This window comes from Oryzias latipes, chromosome 24 (assembly GCF_002234675.1).
Source record: "Oryzias latipes chromosome 24, ASM223467v1".
NCBI classification, from domain to species: Eukaryota; Metazoa; Chordata; class Actinopteri; order Beloniformes; family Adrianichthyidae; genus Oryzias; species Oryzias latipes.
The window spans coordinates 11,309,440-11,331,797 of NC_019882.2; the positions used below are offsets into that span (position 1 = coordinate 11,309,440).

At 37.6% G+C, this 22,358-nt stretch overlaps 1 protein-coding gene across 1 annotated transcript in view; it reads left to right on the forward strand.

Annotated features, from left to right (window-relative positions):
- The window catches only part of LOC101157504 (opsin-5), a 42,461-nt gene extending 26,011 nt beyond the window's left edge, over positions 1-16,450 (forward strand). The window contains exons 4-7 of the mRNA XM_023953178.1: positions 9,047-9,217; positions 10,123-10,457; positions 10,529-10,770; positions 11,124-16,450. Of these exons, the coding sequence (XP_023808946.1) occupies positions 9,047-9,217; positions 10,123-10,457; positions 10,529-10,770; positions 11,124-11,190 (815 nt within the window). The 3' untranslated portion in view covers positions 11,191-16,450. The remainder of the gene's footprint in view (positions 1-9,046; positions 9,218-10,122; positions 10,458-10,528; positions 10,771-11,123) is intronic.
- The last annotated feature ends 5,908 nt before the right edge of the window (positions 16,451-22,358 follow it).

A 22,358-nucleotide genomic window follows, 5' to 3' on the forward strand; every position in this document is an offset into this window, starting at 1 on the left:
AAACTGTATTGAATTTAACAATTCAATACAAAACAATGTTAAACAGCGCCGAGCGGCTATATACATTGACATGTCAGCTCAATATACGAGACGATCTTCTAAACGTGCTTTTAATAATGTTACGGTTATTATCAAGCGCCTGTTCGCTCATCATTTGAATTTTAATCCGTGTGGTCAGTGCTTTTTCTGTTGAAGAATGGAGCCGGAATTAGCAGTATGCTAACACGGGCTAACAACATCAGCTTTGGGTGACGCTGCATCCTGGCTGCACGTAAACGTGAGAATAACATCAGCTTATATTTAGTCGGGACACGACTGGAAACACAAATCCACGTGATTGTTTGAATGTTTTCTAAGGACTGAGCTATATTTCTGCTTTGAAGCTCAAACCACTGTGTGTGCTGACGATCCGAGCTGTGCTCAGACACACACTTTTAGACCCGGTTCTGAGTTCGGTAGCTCGTACCCCTAGAGCCGCGGGATGGATCGCAGTCTTAAATCTCCCACACATACCGCTCATGTAACAAAGCACCCCCCCCCTTCCCATCAAACACAAAGCTATAAGTCCGCGCTCCGCCGGTCCACTTGACTAGTTAAATGCGGGAGCGGACTACTTCTTTCTATTTTGTTTGTTACTTTTTTTTTAAAGTCCCTTCCCTCAGTTTATACTGGATCATCGCGGATGAGTCATTAGTTGGGAAATAAAATAAATTAAGTAATAAAGTAAAATAACAAATAGCAATTATATAAGAACGAAAAATGTAAAAAAAATAGTCCCCCCCCCGGACGATATCATCGTCCATCCCGATGGTTGACAACAAACATCGTCAACGGCCAATAAAGGGGACATCGCCCAACCCTACTTCCTACCCAACACAATACAACTCTACAGTAACTCACAGTGTAGCAGATGGCTTTTACACATTTTTGCACATTTTGCACATTGTTACCTGTTTACCTGTTTGTAAATACTCTTTAAATTATACCGCCTTATTTGTTTACATTCCTGCAATATTTTTGATTTTTATATTATTGTTTTTATATTATTATATTTTATCTCCTATGGTAACACACAAATTTCCCACCTGTGGGATCATTAAAGTACTTCTGATTCTTAAAAAAAGGAAAGTCCAAAGTATCAAGGCAACAGTGGTTACATGAACTGAAACAAAGCAGATGTTCTCAGCCCCTGCTTTTGTGCCGCTGTAACAAAACCCAGGGGATGCTTTCTAAACAAAAACGGTCCATCCAGTGCTGTAAGACAGTGTAGGAATTACGGGTAGTTTTACATTTTTAAATTCTATTGCTTGAAGAGCAGGAAGAAATTAAATCAGTTTCATACCTTTAGAGTTTGGTCCAGCTGTGCAAACCTGATGAAAAAAGTCAAATAATTCCTCATATGAAACTGACAATTTTCTGAATCTAATCGTAGCTTTTTGTCAAAAAACAGATTTATTCCTAGAATAGATACGTCTCAATTGTTGCATCAGTAAGCAACCAGTGCGCGCACCTCACTAATTAGTAGAGTGTGGCATAAGGACACTGTACCATAGCATCACCTGGATGTCATAAGCGCATTTAACTTACATTATGCTAACAAATACTTAACAATACATTTACCACATGCACGGCAATCTTAGGTTTCATTTTCATGACGTTCCTTAAGGTGGCTGCACGAGCCACAAGGTAAACTGTAAGACACACCTGCTCTCCCTTTAGGATGTGGCTGCGTCTGTCTACGACCCTCCACAGACCTGGACAACCCAAAAACCTGCAGCACCCATACAGGTGAACCCATGTGGTTTCATCTCATTCTTACCTGATAAAGGTTTTTAACCACCTGAGGTGTTTGTGGTCATCCGTGATGTCTCTTTTTGGTGTTCCGTATAAGTGATGGATTCCTCCTATGGGCAGGCTGTTGTAAAGCTACTGTCTGTGTTTTCCCATTGTCTGGCTGCTGCACACAAGGCCTTTGATGAAAGGAAAACTGTTTACAGGGAAACACATGTGGCTCTAAGGCCATCACACACTGTTCAGCATTTATAGTTCCTTTCAAAACACAAAAGCTGCACATATTGTGTAAGCCAGAACCATACCTTTGTGCTTACACGCCATCAAAGATGCTAACCATCTTCAAAGATAGCTTTCCAGTAGCACGATAGAGCCCTATTTAAAAAATCACTTGTACTGATAGTAATCAGCCATTTAGTATTTTATAGAGGAAGTGATGCCGATGAGTATTACAGCTTCCTCTTAGGGTCAATAGACCATGAACTTTCATGTTTTTGATTTCGTCTCTTTCACACAGAGATTCCCTCAGATATTGATTAGTTAAATTAGTTAGATCTTATCATAGATTATATTTTTTAAGTTATCACATTGTGTGTATTGGTTTAAGAAATAAGTCTGTGAAAAGAGTAAACATTTTAGAAAAACAATGTGAATTTGCCTGAAAAGTAATTATGGAGAAAGAAATTATAAAATAACAAATAGGAATAGTGTCAGACTCAAAGTATCACACACCTTAATCACATCTGCATCAACAAAATAAATGTCGTACGTTAGCTGTATTTTGTTGTAAATTGAAAATCAGTCGGATTTAAATAATTTTTTTTATTGGGCATACCTAGGTTTTCTATAATATATAGAATATTTGCAGCTGCATAGAATCATGGGAAGAGATTTTTTTCTTCTGTAAAAATGGGGCTTCTATGTAAAATAAAAAAGACAAAGGCTCACTTTCTAGGAGCATTATAGTTATTCTATTCTATTCTATTTATTTAAAATGGTCCTGTCCAGCTGCAGAGCAACCAGACCCAAGAGTTGAATTATTTTATTTAAAATTTTAAAACTTTCCATAAAAACCTCAATTTAATTCTGTTAGAAAAGACTTTAAATCTCATTATCTGAAAAGGTATTTAAAGATAGAACATAAAGATTAAATATTGCATTATCCATTCTCCTTTCAACAGACAGCTGGACATTTTAATTACTGAGTCCGTTTCTAACATTCGGAATGGTTGGTTATTTGTCGTTATCCAGACGAAATGCTTCGATATTAAAATATAAACTTTCTGGATTTAAAATAAAATAAAAAATTAGGAAATATGCAGCTTTTTTAAGGGTGTTTGTTTGTTCTCTCTACATCTTTTTACTGTGATGAATGCTTTCTACGATTCCGTGCAGGCTGATGGAGTTCTGTGAAAACCTTGAGGGAAACATGACATGTGATTGGCACTCTGAGGTTTATTTTCAAGGACCTCCTGAGTGTGAACCTACAGTTTATCTGCAGAAAGTCTAATGAGCCCTGAAATGATGGGATGTTGGGTAAGCGTGACAGGCGGGCGGCGAGACCCACTTCTGACTAACGCGGTTGCTTGGAGCACTTCTCAGAGCAACATCAGTCAAGGTTGAGAACTAGCTGGAATCTTTTCATTATTTATGCTCGACGGAACTGACTTGTTCAAATACTCCTGGATAATTTAATTTCTGCTATAAGACCATAGGAACTGTAGTGTCTGGTTAGCTTTAACTACTGTTGCTGATGAGTTCATTTTCTTTTTTTATTCTAGAGCCACATGCAACTTATGCAAACAGATATTCTCTTTAAGGTACTAGGTGTTTTCTCTTTGTAATTTGTAGACTGCCAAACATCTACCTTTTTAATTAGGTCTAAGTCTCTCCTCCATGCCAGTAATATTTGTCCATTGATCACTCTAGCAATCGTACTAGTATAGTCAGTGAAAGAGGTCAAAGGTTTCCTGCAGGTCTTCACCAGGTTGGCACTCGCTGTAACTATTTAATCATTCTATCATGCATATCCAGCTGTTGCTGGGCAACACAGACTTTCACCTCCCTCCACAGATTCTCTGTTGGGCTGAGGCTGGCTAGGCCACTCCAAAACAAAGCCACTCCTTTGTTGCTTGGGCGATGGCTTATGCTGGAAGATTCAGCCCCGTTTCATCCTCAAATTTCTCACTGATGGAAGGTTTTCCTTGTCTAAAATCTCTACTTACATGACCACATTCATCATTTCCTTTAGACGGATCAGTCATGCTGTCCCCTTTGCTGAAAAGCAACCCCTAAGCACGATGCTTCCACCCCCATCCTTCACAATGGGTATGGTATTCTTGGGATGCAACTCAGCTTTGTTCCCCTCAAACATGGCAAGAAGCATTTATACCAAAGAGTTCCATTTTGGTTTCGACTGATCTCACGACTTCCCAGTCCTTCTTTGGATCATCCAAATGGTCTTTTGAGAGCTTTAAGTGGGTTTGGACATAATGCTGGCTTAAGCAGAAGGACCGTTCAGAGCTCTGCAGGATTTGAATCCATGACGGCATGTTGTGTTACTGCAGTAACCTTTGTTACGGTGGTCCCAGCTCTCATCTTTGACCAGCTCCTCTGTGGGGTTCTGGGCTGTTTCTTAACCATTCTCAAGATGATTTGTACCCCACCAGGTAAGATTTTTCATTGAGCTTCAAGTGGGGGGAAAGTAGTCAATGCTCTTGCATTTCTTTCATTTTTTATGAATTCCTCTAACAGTTGATCTTTTCTCATCAAGCTGCTTGTTTATTGTAGATTGGCTCATGCTAGTCTTGTTCATGGCTGCATCGTCCCTGGTGTCTTTTGACAGCTCTTTGATCTTGATCATGGTGGAGAGGTTTCAGTCTGATTTTTTAAGGGTGTGGCGGATGACTTTTTTAGACATAACCAGTTCAAACAGGCGTCATCAATACCAGTAACAAGTGGAGGAAGATCTTAAAGAAGAAGCAACAAACTGAGGAACAGAATTCTTGCTTATTGGTAGAAGCTTAATATTTAGCTTCAGCGCAATCACATACATTAAACATATAATGTAACTTCCTGGATTAAGAAATATTATTCATATATTTAAATAATATGTATCATAAATCAGCAAATTAACATTGTTCACCTGGTAATCACTAGGATTTCTAGTGTTGGTTACATAGACAGGCAGTCCAATCTTGTTGAGCCTGAGTAACTATATGAAGATTCCTTTCAATAAGCCTCACAGTTATTTTAACAAATGGCTTGTGTGTGGGGTACCTAAAGAACCGTGTATTTTATGTAAGAAGTGACGGACACATCGTCACAGATTTACTGGGTGAGATTCCATAACAAGCAAGCTTTTTGTTTCCTTAAAAAAAAAAGAAAAACTCGAGGAGACATCTGAAGACAATGGAAGCGACTGGCGAAAGTACAAACGGCTCCAATTTACACATTTGAAAACATTTATTACACATTTCTTGTATTATTTAGCTAACAGTAAGCAAACCAAGGACAGTTTTATTTAAGTTTAGTTCATGAACAACTCTAAGTAGTGTAAAATTTCTTAAGAAATTAGAAACGTGTGCTTTTAATAGCACAAAACATATAGACCATTTTGCAATTTGTTAGAGTGGAACTCGTGCAGCTTTTCAAAAACACTTTTAATGGCAATAGCTTTAATGATGGTAGGAGATGCCTTCTGACATCCATATAAAAGATTAGGTTTTGAAATTAAAAATATTGCTGCCTTTAAATTACTTTAAAAGCTGTCAAAGAAAACACAGTAATCCTCTGTAAGGCTTCTCTTCATACCTTTTTTGTTAATACAGGTATTATTTTCTAGAGTGGCAATATTGTATATTTCACATTTTACAAAATAAACTCACTTGGAGTGATCTTTTATATTGGTATTACAATTAATGTATTGTCAGTACAAAATTTTTTTAAAAATGAAGCTCCGCACATACATTTGGTTTCCTGAGCTCAGGTCACCTTTAAGCCCCACGTGGACGTCCTGGACAGGCCCCTCCCTAAATTGAGAGACTCCCGGTGCATTAATGTTATCACATTTTCCATTATCCAAATCATTTTGCCCCGTAATACATTGGATCACAAGTCCATACAGTTGATGACACCAGTTCACCTTGAACTGAGTGGACATGGTACTGTAATAGAAGTAGCTGGTACTATCATCAGGAATATGATTACCGGTTATTGTCTGAGCTTTTTTTTAGCATTTCACCAACTCATCTGATTAAAATTTGCTGTAAGATATTGTCCTTTAAAGTCACGTCATGCTATAACTTTATCTGTAATGAGCTTTTTTTATGTGTACCTAGTAAAAACCTACATTTCTGTTGTATTCTTAGTGTGTGAATCCATGCAGGAATGCTAAGCTACAAACTGAAAAGACCCATACAAAGTGTGTACTGTCAAAGTATCTTGGTTTAACCATTTATCGCAGAAATTTTAGCTCCAGTGTTGGCGTTCTTTGAACTACCGTAACTCTTCAACCGTTTATGCAATTTACGGAATTGCAACAGATTCTGAAGCAAAAAAAAAAAAAAAAGCTTAAGTGTTGCATTTTTGCGCCGTCGCTTTTCTGCGCGTCAGAATCGAATTACGTCCGTGTGTTATCCAGCTGTCGTCAGTGACATTTTCTGTGTTAAAGGGTTAAGCACTGGGCCTTGGCTCTGCCTACAGGACAACTTTAGGTCCCAACAGTTTATTTAATCATTCCGGACTAGGGTTTGTGCCAATTACTGTTTGCTCACTTTCACACTGAGGCATTTGGTCTGCACCAGAGTTTGTCTTTGGATATTCTGCTTTGTTTGCTAGATATGAACGATAAAGTAAACTGCTGTCCGTGTTTTATTTTAGAATAAACAGGTTTTTTTTCCCCACAAGCAGTTGAGCCAGCAAATAGCACTTTACTTAGAAAATCTACCTGTCTTCTTTTATACTTTACTTAGCCACAATATTGACTTTTTAATTCTGCCACAACTGATGCAAGACTGAGATCAGTAGCAGCAAAAACCCAAACCACGAAACTCTTGAAATATTGATTAAAATTGAGGTTAAACTACAACAATGAAATAAGCCTCAATAATAGTCCTTACTTCTCATTTCTCATATTTTTCTGTACATTTTGGGGAGATGGAGATGGAGATTTCAGATTGGGTTGTCAGTAATTCTAAAACCTAAAAAGGCTTTTTGTGTTTCTTATCCTACCCTGGAGACATTTGTATGCGTATGTGTATCCTTAGGGTGCTGTTCCACATAGCTTAGACCCTGAGCTTCTCAAAGAGGGTCCTTCAGACTCACACCAGAGAACAAGGCTGAATTCACTCCTTCTGGTTACTTGGAAAGACATTTTTTATCATAAAAACCCATGCAAATCCTAACAAAATGCTACAATAACACCAAAATGACATTGAAAACTTTGTGATTATTAAAAAAAAGGCTTTTTTAAAATATTTTTATTTCAATGGAGCTTTCATAATCCATCCTGCTTTCCAGGAACAGGGACCTAAGACCTCTTGGTTGAATGAAGGAAACCATGGCTGCATATGTCACATGAGTTGTCACATGAATTCCTTTTTTTTAATTCCTAAAATCTGAATTCTGAGAAACAAGAAAAGAGCTTTTGTTATCAACGCTAAAAGACATGAAGAGGGTTTTTCTACTTACTGCATTCCATTTGGTCAAATTATTTTCTGTTATCTCGACTGGCTTTGCCTCAAGCATATAGAGTTGGAGTTAAGATTTACATTCCTGTCTTTTTCTTCTATCATTAAGGTGCAAGAACCAAAAATAAACCCAAAAAACACAAGCTGACTTTTTCAGGCATGACTAATGAATACATTGTTAGGGCAAACTGGAACTTTCAAAGAGCATTTAAAGTTGCTGAAACAAAAAAAAAAAGTCTTCAAGGGGCCCAAAAATAAAAAAAAGATCTTGGTTACTTTTACTGTGTTGACTAACCGTGTTTCCGGACCACAAGGCACAATATAAGTAAACTGCCTTTTTCATATTTAAGGCTCATTTAGCAAAGCAGTGAGACAATGCGATATGACTACACTACCCAGAATGCTAAATGAGAATAGAGACAGGTTGATTGGTCAGAGGTGTTGAGGGGAAGTTTTTGTCATGAACTGTAATGTTATTAATTTTTTCTGCAATAATCAGACAAACTTTATTGACGATAACTCAAAAACATTGTTTAGTTGTAAAACATGAGACAAAAGAATTCACTCACTTTTTCAATTCATTATGAAGCGCAGTCCGTATAACATGGAACACTTTTCACCATGGGCTCAGCACACACGTTGCAATCTAAATGTTTTTGTTAGCATGGAAGTTTTTTTGCATACCTTTTAGTTTATTTAGTTTTAGTTGCTACAGCTCCAAATAAAGTAGAAATGTTTGATGTTAAAGCTTGAAATGTATCCAGATCCTGAAGGTTAATCTTCTATTAACTCTAAGTTGAAACTTGAATGTCATTAAATTTCATTTTTAACCTCAGATTTATGGCAGCAATGATTCATTGTCAAAATCAATATTGTTGACATTTCAAATCTCTCTGTAATTGTTTTTACTTCACTGAAACCCTTTTAATTTTAAACAAAAAAGATTTAATCATTGAAATAATGATATTTGGTTTTCAGAGGCTTTGCAGAAGCAAAAGAGTAATTTTGAAACAATAGCGACTTATACAAGAAACAACATTAAATCAACAGATAAGTCAACAACCAAAGTAATTAGCAATCGCATCCCTTGTTACCAGATGTGAAAAAAAAGGGAAAAAAAGATCATAACTTGCTTGACATCTTTCAAAGATAACAAAAAAGGTTTTAGAAGGAATGGTTTTGGTAATTATTGGTTTTAATTATTTTTATTACAGATTCTATCATTAAAAAAAGGTACATCTCTAAACCAAACCTTTCACACCATTGCTTGTTTTGTTGGATGTGTTCATGTGTACAGGTTGCCTGTAGTAAATAGAAAAAGAAAAAAATTGCATTCAATTTGAATAACAAACAGGCGTGAAATTTTTTTTCCTTGAATGATTTTAAACTGTTATTGTGAAATGCAGATGATGAGATCCGCCTTGCTCTTTTTTTCCCACCCTACTAACAATCCACTTTGCTCTCTTCCTTTTAAATTAATAATTGTCTTCCCTCCCCCCCTTCTCCCCTCCCATTTTGTGCCTTCTGCTGTCTTCATCTGCCTTTCCTCACATCCATACTCCCAGTGACAGGAAAGCCATTTTTCGTTGTGTCTAGTTTCTCCCACCGCTGGCTGTTCGGCTGGGAGGGCTGCCGGTTCTACGGCTGGGCGGGCTTCTTTTTTGGCTGCGGGAGCCTCATCACAATGACAGTGGTGAGCCTGGACCGGTACCTCAAGATCTGTCATTTACGATATGGTGTGTTGGGTCACAAAGACACCTATACTCAACCACAGTTGTAGGGGAATTCACACCTTTTTTCAAGTGTTATAGCTCCCTAATATACAAAAGCATATCAGTTTTCTGTTTTGTTTTAAAAACATTTTCTGGAGCTATTTGGCCACCATTATGGGAACTTTTAAAACAAGTCAAACTAGCTTACATCTAATAATGAAAAACATAAGCTTGCTAACCAGCTATCCTAAGCGTGCTTCCTCTAAAGGTCATGTCACACAGCCACCACTTGCGCATTTTCCACCCATGAGATTTCTGTCTTTCTTCATACATGCGTGATAGAAGTGATTCATAAGTATTTCTTGTGTTCTTTATTCCTAGAAGGACGCAGATGTCCATCGAGGGTTTCACCTGGCGGGTCTTAACGTGAATTTGATTTTGATTTATGGATTTATTTGGACGGTTGAGACTTGTGCAGTTTACCCGTATTTTACGATTTTTGCGAGATGCATACGCATATTTGTGGCTTTCTACGACCGTTCCACGAATGTCTAACAGGCTTTTCATGTATGTACCACAGATGTATAACTTTTCTATATTGCACATACGCCGCACATAGCACATTAAAATTACGTAAATGATGCATGAATCACTAATGAAATGCATAGAAACACCACAACAATCAAGCAGGGATCATGTTGTACATTGATTTACGTGTTCTTTGCATGGTTTATTACTACTTCTTCTGTGGTTTTTATGTGGCTCATTCACTATACATCTGGTAAAAATCGTAAATTCCCCTATGACCATTTTTCGTCTGTGCAATATGCGCAAAACTGAAGTAGTGGCTGTGTGACATGGCCTATTGGTAGTTATTAGATTTATTTTCTACGTAAATACCTTATTAATGTGTTTCCCTTCAATCTTAGGTACATGGCTAAAACGCCAACATATTTTTCTATGCCTGGTCTTTGTGTGGATCTACGCCGCTTTCTGGGCGACCATGCCTCTGGTTGGCTGGGGGAGCTATGCCCCAGAGCCCTTTGGGACTTCGTGCACGCTGGACTGGTGGCTTGCACAAGCCTCTGTGTCCGGACAGAGCTTCGTCATGTCCATCCTGTTTTTCTGTCTCGTACTCCCGGCTGGCATCATCGTCTTCTCCTATGTCATGATCATCTGCAAGGTGAAGTCTTCTTCAAAGGAAGTTTCCAGTTTCGACGCCCGCATCAAAAACAGCCATACGCTTGAGATCAAACTTACAAAGGTAACACAGACTTAGACTAAAAGTATCAAAGAAAAATGTGATCAATCCTGACATTTTGTTATTCATTTTAGGTGGCAATGCTGATTTGTGCAGGCTTCTTGATAGCTTGGATTCCATATGCAGTGGTCTCAGTGGTTTCAGCGTTTGGTGAACCAGATTCCATTCCCATTCCTGTATCTGTCATCCCTACATTGTTGGCTAAGTCTTCAGCGATGTACAACCCTATCATCTACCAGCTTGTGGACTTAAAAAACTCATGCTCAACCTGCTGTGCTAAAGTCATAAGGAAAAGAACTCATTTCAGGAATTCAAGGTAAAACCGCCTTCAAATGTTCATGTGCCCAACATTGTTGCTGTGGGTGAATGGCCAAGTGATCGCCCTACTTGTTACACCGAGTGTGCCTGAGTTTATTATTCACATTCAACTGATTCTGTTCAATAATGCCTTTATCTGAATGTAAGCATTTTTGACCAGCTGTGTGGCTTCTTTCACCAAAGAGATAAACTATTTTATAATCTTGTAATTAGCTAGTTTACCTCAGCTATCAAGTTAAGTATCATTGACAAATCCCAACAAAGTGTGGGTAAAGTTACACAATTTTTTGACATGATCTATTCTTGTCCTGTTTGCTGATGTTGTTACTAATTACTCCCACATTCTTGCAGATTCTACACCATCTCGGGTTCATTGAAGGACACAGCGCCCGCCAAAGAAGCTCACATTGAAATCTGAGACAAACTTTTAAGACGGTGGGGGGGGGGACTTAGCCTCTTTCGGTTTGGACAGTATGCCTTGTTCCCTGCCCTCTGTTCTCGACACCTATCCAATCACACGCTGCCTGCTGGGAAATCATTAACAGCTCACCGTTGTTGCTGGTTCCTGAGTCTTCCAGCTTGATTTCGCCACCTCACTGGACATTGATGTGTTTCCTGCAGCTTTTTACCTCCTTGTAACCGGAAACATATCTAAACCAGCTTTTTTTTTTGTCTATACACTGGTTTCATAGTAATGTGTTATGTGTGTTTGTTGTTCTATTTTATGTTACAGAGAACCTGTCTGACCATTGCTAAAGCAAAAGGTGGATACGTTTGAGATGAAAGCCATAACTCAGGTTTTGAAACTGGAAATGTTGAGTTGCATACTGAGGTATATTAGTTTTGAAAACAACCTTTGCGTAAGTGTCATGCAGTAAAACTTTAAATACGTTTATTTTTTCAAAGTGTTTATTAGGGGAACTAGCAAAAAATGAAAAAGAAAAAAGTTGTACAAAAAAACGTGATTTGAAGTTGGAGTTTTACTCTTGAGTTGCATTTATGCAGCTAGTACAGGATGTTGTCTTTTGTACGTTTGTGTATAGCAACAATATTTAAAACTGAAGGTACTGAATTCTACTATATTGCTTCTAATCAACCGATAAATGGCTAAGAAGACACTTCTTCAATGGTCACAGCTAGAGATGACCTTGTGGAAAATTGGCTTTTTTATTCGTCAATGATCGTAAGGCAACAGTTCAAGGTTCGGTGAGAAAAACTGTCCTGCTGTAAAGTCTTAATAAGGCCTGCTCCTTTTTCACTGACCCTGAAGATTGCTTTGACCGACAGGAAGAAGATTATCGAAGCCAACGTGGGTGACTTTACATCTATTATGAAACGACTCTTTCAGGGACAAATTTAGTTCAAATGGCTCTGAATCTTGTCTGATATCCTTAAGTCAAGATTAGGAGTTTTTAAAGAAGGAATAAGCTGTATGTGTGGGTTAAAATGAGCATACTTTACTGTGTCTTTTGTTTGTATCTAAACACTAGCTAAGATGCTTTGTCATCTTGGAGAATCTTATAGAAATCTTGTTGCTTCCCAACATTTAGAGGCTACTCATTATCCACCCTACATGTTGGAAAGGCCCGGGGCGTTATCCCTAAAGGAACTCAAACTATGTAACTATTCCTGACTGGGTACAGTCACCACATACTGCAATACAGTGGTTCTCGTTGCTTATCTTAGTTACCACTATGTTACAATTTATGTTTACTGTCTATTAAGGTCAAATAAGAGAAACAGTTTATATAATGCATAAAAGATTTGAGTTTCATTTTACTGTTTTACCCTGCAGTGGACTGGCAAAATGTTCTAGGTGCACACCGGCTTATCCCAATAGTAGCTGGGATAGGCTCCAGCGTCCCTATGACCCCTAAAAAATTTAAATGGGTTGAAAAATTGATAGATTTTACTATAAAATGTGGTTAACTACCATCACACCATCTGTTCCAAGCCTAAAGTTTAACCGTTAATAGGTGGATTTTGTTTTTTTGTTGAACTTCATTCACTGCCCTTTCATTTCTATAGTTGCGTTAAATATTTTGGTAAAGTTAAGCATCCCAGGGAGTCATTCAAGAAAGGCTTTCTGGGAAATCTGCCTTTGCTCAACATTTTGAAGATGGATAGTCAAAACTTTGTAGACTTAGATGTTTCAGGATACATGGACACTAGTGCTGTTGGTCTAGATCCGTTTTTTTTAATTTTTTTATTTTTTCGGATGATGCTACTTGGTTTGGTAGATGTAAAATCTGTGAAATACGCCACACTGTCAAATCCACACGTATCTGTTTTTAAACAGTGTCTTCATTAAGCTATTCAAGTAGTCTCTTAGAGGAAATAAAACACATCAGAGGAGAGATTTCCTGTTTGCTCAAAAGAACAGCTGTGTTGAAGGACACTGGGTTGAGTGGAAAGAAAATCAGTCAAGAAACTTCTTCCAACATTGGGGTCAATCAAAGGTCGCTGCAGACGTGACTTAGTGTATGTAAACAAGGATTAAAACAAAGTGCTTTATGACTGACATTGGTGTTATCCTACATTAAAGTCTCTACTTGTGACAGTGTTAATTAAGTTCTCCCACATGCGGGATGCGATAATTATATCTGAAAATACAAAGTTTATGTGTCAAGGACCTGGAATAATTCGACATCAGAATTGGACTTACATTGCAGCCTCATTTCTAAACTTCTCGAATCCACAGATCAAACAAAGGATGGCCTGAGACGTTCTTTTTAACTTGCTAAAAAGATTGATGTTTTTAAAATGTTCTTAGTTGACTCTTTTCTTAGGTTTGATCAAAGCCATATCTCCTCTGAACACTGGAACGCTTTTACTTCTCTATTGACAAATTGAAGGAAACTTCATCCTATTAATGGTTTCAAGAAAAATATTTGAGGTTTAATCTTCCTAGAAAAGGAATTATTTTCTATGGCACTTGTTTCTGCTGTAATATGGGCTAAAATATGATGAAAAATGAATGAAAATGATGCCAGAAACTCTTGTGTGATTGTGGAAAAAAAGCAGAAGTGTTGTGGGAGTGTTATTCCTGTCCCGAAGTATCAGATTATAAAAGACTTGTCAGACGCACAAACTCAAATAAAATATATAAATTAGTAACACATTTTCTTTTTAAATTGTTTAAAAACACATATTAAGTCACTGTGAGCTGCAAAAAAAAAAAAAAAAAAAAAGTAAAAACTGAACAATTTTGCGGTATGGAAAGTCACCTCCAAGTGCTGCTTGCAGTTTGTCAGACCAAAGGTACATTGACCAAAAAGGCAACAACTGAGCCATTTTCACAGTGCTGTTTGACGGGGGTTTAATGTAGAATATTTCCATATAGACGTTGTTGATGGTCTCAAAACTGGTTATATGTAGTGATACAGAGATGAATACTGAACTGTGCAGTAATGGAAAAACATCCTCCAATCAATAACCTTTGTTCACAGGGGGGAGTATTGATCATTCTTGACTCTTTCTGCCTGTTGATCTGAGCAGTAGAAGATTCTACGATAATCTATTTAATTCATTGTCGGCCACTTGCTGAAGCTATCAAAACAAAGTCTTTACATTTGAGTTCTTAACTGCTGGCAAAGAACTTTCAAATGTACCTGGGGTTGTCAGTGTATTAAGAGGTCAGGTGTGCAGGTTGGGGGTTCAATTCCCAAGTTAGACCACTTTGTGTTCTTGAAGAAGACTCTGAACCGCATATCGCTCACAATATTAAAGACCCTGTAAGTCCATGGATCAAAGCACCTGCTACATGATTCTCAATTGTAATGTACCTGATAATGGAAGTACTGAGTTGCTGCATTGGCGTTACAAATACCAGAAAAATCGTAATAGCCATTGCTGTATTTTCATACATTAAGTTTTGCAGATAATACTTAAAATATGTTGAAAACATTTTCAACAGGGCACAGAATTTTAAAAAAAAAGGCAAGACATCACATAAACTCAATCGAGCTCGTCATTGTTGTGTCCGCTCACCTCTTGTTTGTACTGGATGACCCTACAAGGAAAATGACACTACCAATTCTTGTTGGGTTTCCTTGGGTTCTTTAAAAATAAACGTTTTTGTGTTTCCTAATTGTAAAACAAACAACGTTCATGATCAAATTATTTCTGATTGTTCTTGTTAGCTTTGAAGGCTTGAGTTTTGGTTGATTTGAAGTAGTGCCGTATGTTTTTTTTAAAAATCCTCATCATCCTGTCTCTACAGCTCAATGACCTTGCATTTAAAAGCACTTTCTGGTACAGTTTCTATAAAAAAGGCAAGCCGAAATGGTCTAAGCATTGCCGTCAAAGATATAGCTTATATCCCCAAAATACACTAAAGTTAACCCCTATAACACCTGGAGCAAAATAACACACCCTCTTTGAAATACGCCAACTCTTTGACCGTTTACACAGTTAACAAAATTCCAATGGATTCTGATGCAGAGAAAAGGGACATTGTGCCAATTAGCCACACTTTCCGTTAGTGCATATTGTAAAGTGTTACTAACATTTTATGTTAGTACAGTGTGAGTAACATATTACTAAATGTTAGTAAAGTGTTATGGTGCCAGAAACTCTTGTATAATTGCAAAAAAAAAGCGTTTTCAAGGCAGTTTTTTACTGGGATAGAATCAGCTGATTCACGTTGATTCCATAAATACTTCACTGCTGTAAAGTGATGCATATCAGTTGCTTTTCTCTGCTTCAGAATCCGTTGGAATTATGTTAACGGTTAAAGAGTTACGGTAGTCAAAAGAACGTCAACACTGGAGCAAAAGCTTCGGTGTTAAAGGGTTAAATTCACAGCCACAAATGCAGATTGCGCATCATTCTATGATTGTTCAGTGCACATAGTCATATCTCAGACCAAACAGTACATATACTTATGCTTTTCAAGTTCCTTGAATATATTTTCAGATGCTTTATCTAAATAAATAAGAAATGTCATTCAGGAGTGGTGAAAGAGTTCTTTCAGACTTGTGCAATCGGATGCAATGTAGTTCAACAGCAATGATGGGTCAAATGGGGTTTTGTAGGACATAGACTGCACTGTATTTTTGTATTGTAATGTATTTTTGTAGATTTCTTTATCCTAAACAAGCCGCACTTTACCGTCTCTGTTTTCACTATAAAAATCCCACAAATGTTGTGGAATGCGTCTCTATAGCAAAGCCGGTGTTGTACTTCACGTTGATGTTGGAACTCTGATCTAAATGTGGTGACTGTTAACGTGTTCAACTGCACATCAATGATTGACTGTACTGACATCCATTTCAGTGTACAACCGCACGGTTTTAGTTTCCTTTTCTTCATTTCCAACCCGAACTAATCACTTTGACACTGGTTTCCGTAACAGGTGTAGAAAGTTTCGTAAAGTATTTAAAATAGAGGCTTAATGACAGTAAAGGTGATGAAGGCAGTAAATGCTAAAGAGGTCTTATAGTCCTGCTAAGAAGATGTATGGAGCCAATTTAATATCAAAATTGCTTTGTTCCTAAAAGAATTTTTGAAGCAAATAAAAAAAACTGTTTTTAGTTCGGTAATGTAAATTGGAACCTTTTCATAAATGTTATTACTTACTTTTCACAGTTGAACCCTTCACTGTTTTGGGAGCACTTTGTGAGTCTGTAAATAATGTGTGCATCTAAATTGGTCTTCAAAATAAATATACTTAAATATTTTGGTTTCTTTGTTTGTTTTATTTGTTTATTAAACAAAACAAAGAGAATACCAGTTTGTTATATGTCTTTTTATATTTTCTCAAAGTCCAACTCGTCACTGTAAAAGGACCTGTTTTAAAATCCATACATTAGGTACAGTATGGATTAAAGTTTGTCAAAATTGTATTCTACACAAATACTGCTGTTTAAATAAAGTGTTTAGTTTAAGTTATTAATGCAAGTTAGCTTCAGTTTTTTTCTTTTTAATATTTTTACACTGTCCAATCCTTCACTGTACCATAACTACATTATTATGTATGGATTCAAGTTGATGTCAAAATGATATTGCACCTATATATTTTTATTTTTACTTTTTATGTTTAACTTGTCTCAAAATTGTCTTGTCTATATATCACTTCTTTTTCTTTGAAGGTATTTTATTTAAGGTGATAGCACCAGTTTTTCCCTTTTCATTATTTTCTATAGTCTGACCCTTGTTCAGTCCATACATTGGTGGTAGTGTTCAAATTCAAATTTGTGTCAAAACTAAAACTAAATTTGATTAGAGCTTGTTTGGAGTTTATGTGAGTTCCCACAATATGTCTGTTTTTTGAAGCATTTGTAAACGTTGATGAACCCCTAACTTTGTAGGCAACAGTCTGTAGTCCGGTCCATTATGAAAAAATTCAGCGTGTATTAAATAACATGTTTTGTGTTGGTACTGACTGATTTTTTTCACTTTTTAAGAAAGCCTTTTTTTAAAGAAAAAAAGTCAAACTTGTAACCTTTTATGATATTAACCCTTGTGCTATCTTAGATAACCCCACCCTTACATTGACGTGTTCTCCCTACAATGACAAAGGTGGATAAATGTGGAAAAAGTTCATGTAATCCATGGACACCAGTGAAGATCACAAATCATTGAAGAAAAAAGGTTCAGCGCACTGTCTAGTGGGTCTAGATGACCCAACTCCCAATGTTAAAGTGCCTAGGATAGCACAAAGGTTAAATGGGAGATTTCATTTTTTTCATTTTTTTTGTAAAATTTAAATTGAGAATATTAAATGCATCTTTCTGCTTTTATGATTTTGAATTAAAACCACAGCAACATTTACCTGGCAGATCTCATATTTAACTTATTACTGTTTGTTTTGCTTCTCTGAAAAATATCTATTTATTGTCATGATTATTTCTAATAAACAATTGCTCTCAATGGACTGTGCCCTTTATTTGGATAATGTTTTAGGAAGGAACAAGAGAAAAACGCTAGACACAGAACTTCACGATTATTAACAAAAAGAACATCAACCTGAAAGAAAAGTGGCACAATTTCTTGAAAAGAAATATTTTGGCCTAAATAATCAATAAATAATTCAAGAAAAGAACAAATCATAGTGGTTTATTGTCTTTTCTCTTTATAAAATCATTAATATAAATATCCAATAAATTAATTCAATGTTTAGTTAAATTTAAATAAAAAAAACACTTTTGGCGAAAACACATTTAGTTCAAAACATGATTTATTGTACGGAATTACCAAACCACTGCCATTGTTCAACAGATTGTTTCATTTTCATTCCCATATACAGTAGACCTCTCTTCAGTCACATTTTTGAAAACATAGTTGACAAAGCTTCAGTGTCTTCAGTAATGAGAGATCAGAACCACACATACCCACAGATTCATAGTACAATTCATCATTTTTACGTATTTAGAAATGATAGATTTCTTTTTATCAAATAAGTTTTTATTATAAACAGTGTCCTGTAGGATACTGTTTTTTTTTACAACACATTTTTATCTTTGTAAACACTCATGACTTCCATCCATTTTCTCCAAGTGATTCATAAAATAGATCATAAAGGAAGATTTGGGGGGCTGCACTGTGGTGTAGTGGTCCGTCTCACAGCAAGAAGACCCTGGTTCGAATCTTTTCTGGATGGAGTTAGCATGTTCTCTTTCAGCATTCGTGTTTTTTTTTGGCGGGGACTCTGGCTTCCTCCCACATTCTAAAACCATGCTTCATGGATTAATTGATAGCTCAACCCAGTGACCCTGTGACCCCTAAAGGGATTAAGCGGGTGATGAAGATGGATGGAAGATTCTGGATTAGGCCCTTGAAAACATAGCACTTAACCCTTGTGCTATCCTAGGCACTTTAACATTAGGAGTTGGGTCACCTAGACCCACTAGACAGTGTGTTGAACCTTTTTTCTTCAATGATTTGTGAACCTCGGTGTCCCTGGAATACATGAAATCTTTCCACCTTTATCCACCTTTGTCATGGTAGGGACAACACGTCAAAGTAAGGGTGGGGTCATCTAAGATAGCACAAGGGTTAAATATTAACTGCTACTAACTACTAACTAACTACCAGTACTACTAAAGTAGTAGTAGTTAGGCCTTGTGTTCCTGGTTAGGCTCAAGCCATCCACGTCTAGGCGATGGTTTCTAGCTCCCTCCTGGTGGGACCAGTGTGCTTAACATCAGTCTCCAGGTTCTTCCTGGTTAAAGCCTGACGAGTGGTGCTGGATGTTGATTTCCTCGAGACTGTTGCTGATCTATCCCCATCTCCTCCCTCTGCTCTCTTCTTCCACCGGAGCATTGGTTTGTTCTTTGCCTGAGCTCTGTGTTGCCGATGGTTTCCAGCAAGCAGACGTTTAGGATTCTTTTCCGACGGGAACCGCAGAATGTCTTTCTTTACAGTGGTTCCATGTTTTCAGCTCCTTACAACAGGACACATTGTCTTAGTTCAGGGGTCGGGAACCTTTTTGGCCGAGAGAGCCATAAACGCCACATATTTTTAAATGGAATTTCGAAAGAGCCATACAATAATGTAGTGTCCCTTTCCCACACTGAGGCACGGAGACTTAACCTCTTTTAGGGTTATTTATTCTGGTTACTGCATTCCACAACAAACGCCGTACAATTAATTCAGCAACTCTTTATTCTCTCCCGCCGAGACGAGAACGCTTCTCCCGACTTTATATTCCCCTGCTCCCGCTCCAGCCCTCCAATTTCCCTTATTCGGCCCATAGCTGTACCCCATTGGTCCAAACTACCTAACAACAGGCTGAGCGACAGAACTGAAAGCCAATCAGATCTCTGCATGATGCGTTCCATGAACTCCAGAACTTTTAACGCGGCCCAACAGCCAAGTTAAACTCAGTCCGCGACAATATGTTTAAAACTAAATATACAAGTGAATGTGTGCATTTGATGTAATTTCAACATTTATAAGGTACAATAAGTCTGTGGATTCTTTTTAATAACATTGTTATGCTGTTGCTGATAAATGATGAGTATTTCTCGTAGTAGTTTTGCTGATTGTCTAGTCTGGTTGATCCGTGGTGAGTTTCTGCTTCATGCAGGCGTTGAGACTTTAAACGTGATCTTAGGTTGGTCTGACTGTTCTTTAGATGTGACAAAGACTGCTCACATGCAGACGCGGAGCCAAACACACACTCACACGCTGCAGTGAGTGACGGGCAGCGAGTTTTATGTTTTTACAATCCCTGCGCGATTCACCTGCTGTCCCCACAACCCCCCCACCCTCTGCTTTCTTCCTCACACATCCCGTCCCAGCAACTGCGCGCTCTTTCTCAGAGACGGGAGCGCGCAGTTTTAGGTACGGCAATTCACAGGTTTCCGGCTGGTACAAACTCTGTGAAATAATAGATAATAGTAAACTGATAGTGCTGGCGCAGTTTTTTCTCTACAAGCACCGCGCCTCTGGCATCGCATCGCGCCTGAGAAGGACTGGTCTAATGAAAAAAAAGTATAATTAAAGATTTGTCTGACATGTGACCATCAAAAGAGCCATATATGGCTCGCGAGCCATAGGTTCCCGACCCCTGTCTTAGTTGAACGAATCTCGGTGTGTGTCGTAATGCGGTGGGATCTCCAGATGTTCTTGAGGATTCCTTTCCAATGCAGGATTTCACATCCTTTCCTCTCTGTTTCTTCATCACACTACCTAGAAACATGAAAGTCTCCACTTCTAGGTTGTTGTGATCAAGCTTCTTTGGCTCTGTGGTAGCGTTGATCTTCAGGATCTTGGTCTCCTGGGGGATGGATATGGAGGCCTGTTCTCTATCTGACGTCGGCTGTGCGAGCTCGGACCAGGAAAATGAAGACGTCCATGGTCCTAGTCGTCTACAAGCGGATGCATCAAAGTGGAGCGGAGCTGGGAGCTTCAGGCGTAGTTTCTACATGACAAATACAATCTTTTTCAAACAGCATGTTTTCATCTGCTCCTCATTCGCTATGATTTGAATAAGGAAATACTCAGAAATGCAGTTTTAATCTTAATTTCTTTCATATGTTTGGCCTTTATCATCAGAAATATGCACGTTAACATGTCTTCTATTCATTGAGAAATATGATAAAACAGCACTGAAATAGTTTAGATCTGTTTCAATTAAATGTTATCACTTTTATTTTCAATTATTTGGTGATTTATGGCTCCTTTTTGTCATATTTTGTGCTAGAATCATAAACTCCTGGTATGATGGATGTCATTCGCTGGTGTCAGACATAAATTACTGCAATAACTCCAGTTTTGCAGGAAATAATTGCTTCAATCTCTGGTTACAAAAAAAAAAAAGTAATTTTAGAACCACGGCTTTAATTAAATGCTTCGACTAGAACATTTTCTCACAAGCCCATTATTCCATTACTCTTAATATTCTCTTCATTCGATTAGAAAGCAGATGATTCTCCTGACTTGTCTCACTTTCTTTTAGAGTTGCTTCTTTTGCTGTGTCAAAATTATTACTACATTTTTTTTGCATCTTTACAAACATCAGGACTATTTTATCCCTTGTGCTATCCTAGGCACTTTAACATTGGGAGTTGGGTCATCTAGACCCACTAGACAGTGCGCTGAACCTTTTTTCTTCAATGATTTGTGAACCTCACTGGTGTCCATGGATTACATGAAATCTTTCCACCTTTATCCACCTTTGTCATGGTAGGGAGAACACGTCAATGTAAGGGTGGGCTCATCTATGATTTATTAGATCTTTTTTTTTCTAAAGTTAATTGCTGCTACCCAAAATGAATAACCATAAAAAAACACTTTAAATGCCCAGAATAAATATGTTCTTGGGTTCTACAGGGTAAAGCATTTAGGCTGCAGTACCTCTTTTCAACACAAGAGGTCAGGGTTCCACGTTTGTCCTTTAATCAGAACTTTGTTGTCTTCAAATGTAATTATGTTCAAACTCAACAGCCATTCATTCATGTTGTTTTTCAGAGTCCAGGTCGTGTATATAGTAAATCAAGAACAGGCCGCACAGAATTTTACAGATGTGGCAACAAAGGCGAGAGCAGAGTAGATGGAATTTACTTTTTAATGAAACTTCAAGGCTAATAAAGAACTGTGAGCCTGGAGGCTGCAGTGGGAGGAGTTGGGACGGCATATTTTTCATTTCAGGGACACTAAAGGCTTTATTTGTATCCGTCTGGGAGCTGTTTTGAAAGAGAAGGTTGTGTTTTTCTTCTGCTTCTGTCTGAAGGACTTTGTTACTTTTGTGTTTGAGCGTTTCCTGCTTTCAACAAGCCATTTCCAGGTTTTTAAACAACATAATTCTCTCAGTTCAGTGAAAAATCCTTCTTTATTGCTCACATGTTGTGTCAATGGTCTCAGAGTTCTTCCTTTATTAATTAATTAAATAAAAATCTACATAGAAGATTGCAAAAGGAGACTCTTAGTTTGGACTTCTTCTATCTAAAACATTTGAAGCTACGTTGTGCACATTCTTGTACGTGTTTTCAGCGTGTGATGTTCACACTGGACGAGCAAGGTGGGGCTTCTTCTTCTTTTTCTAATCCATGCTGTTCACCTACAGTTGGAGGAAACTTGGTCTGGAATGTCAAAGTGGTGCAAATCTCATACATTTTGCTCCAGGCTTTTTCTTTCACA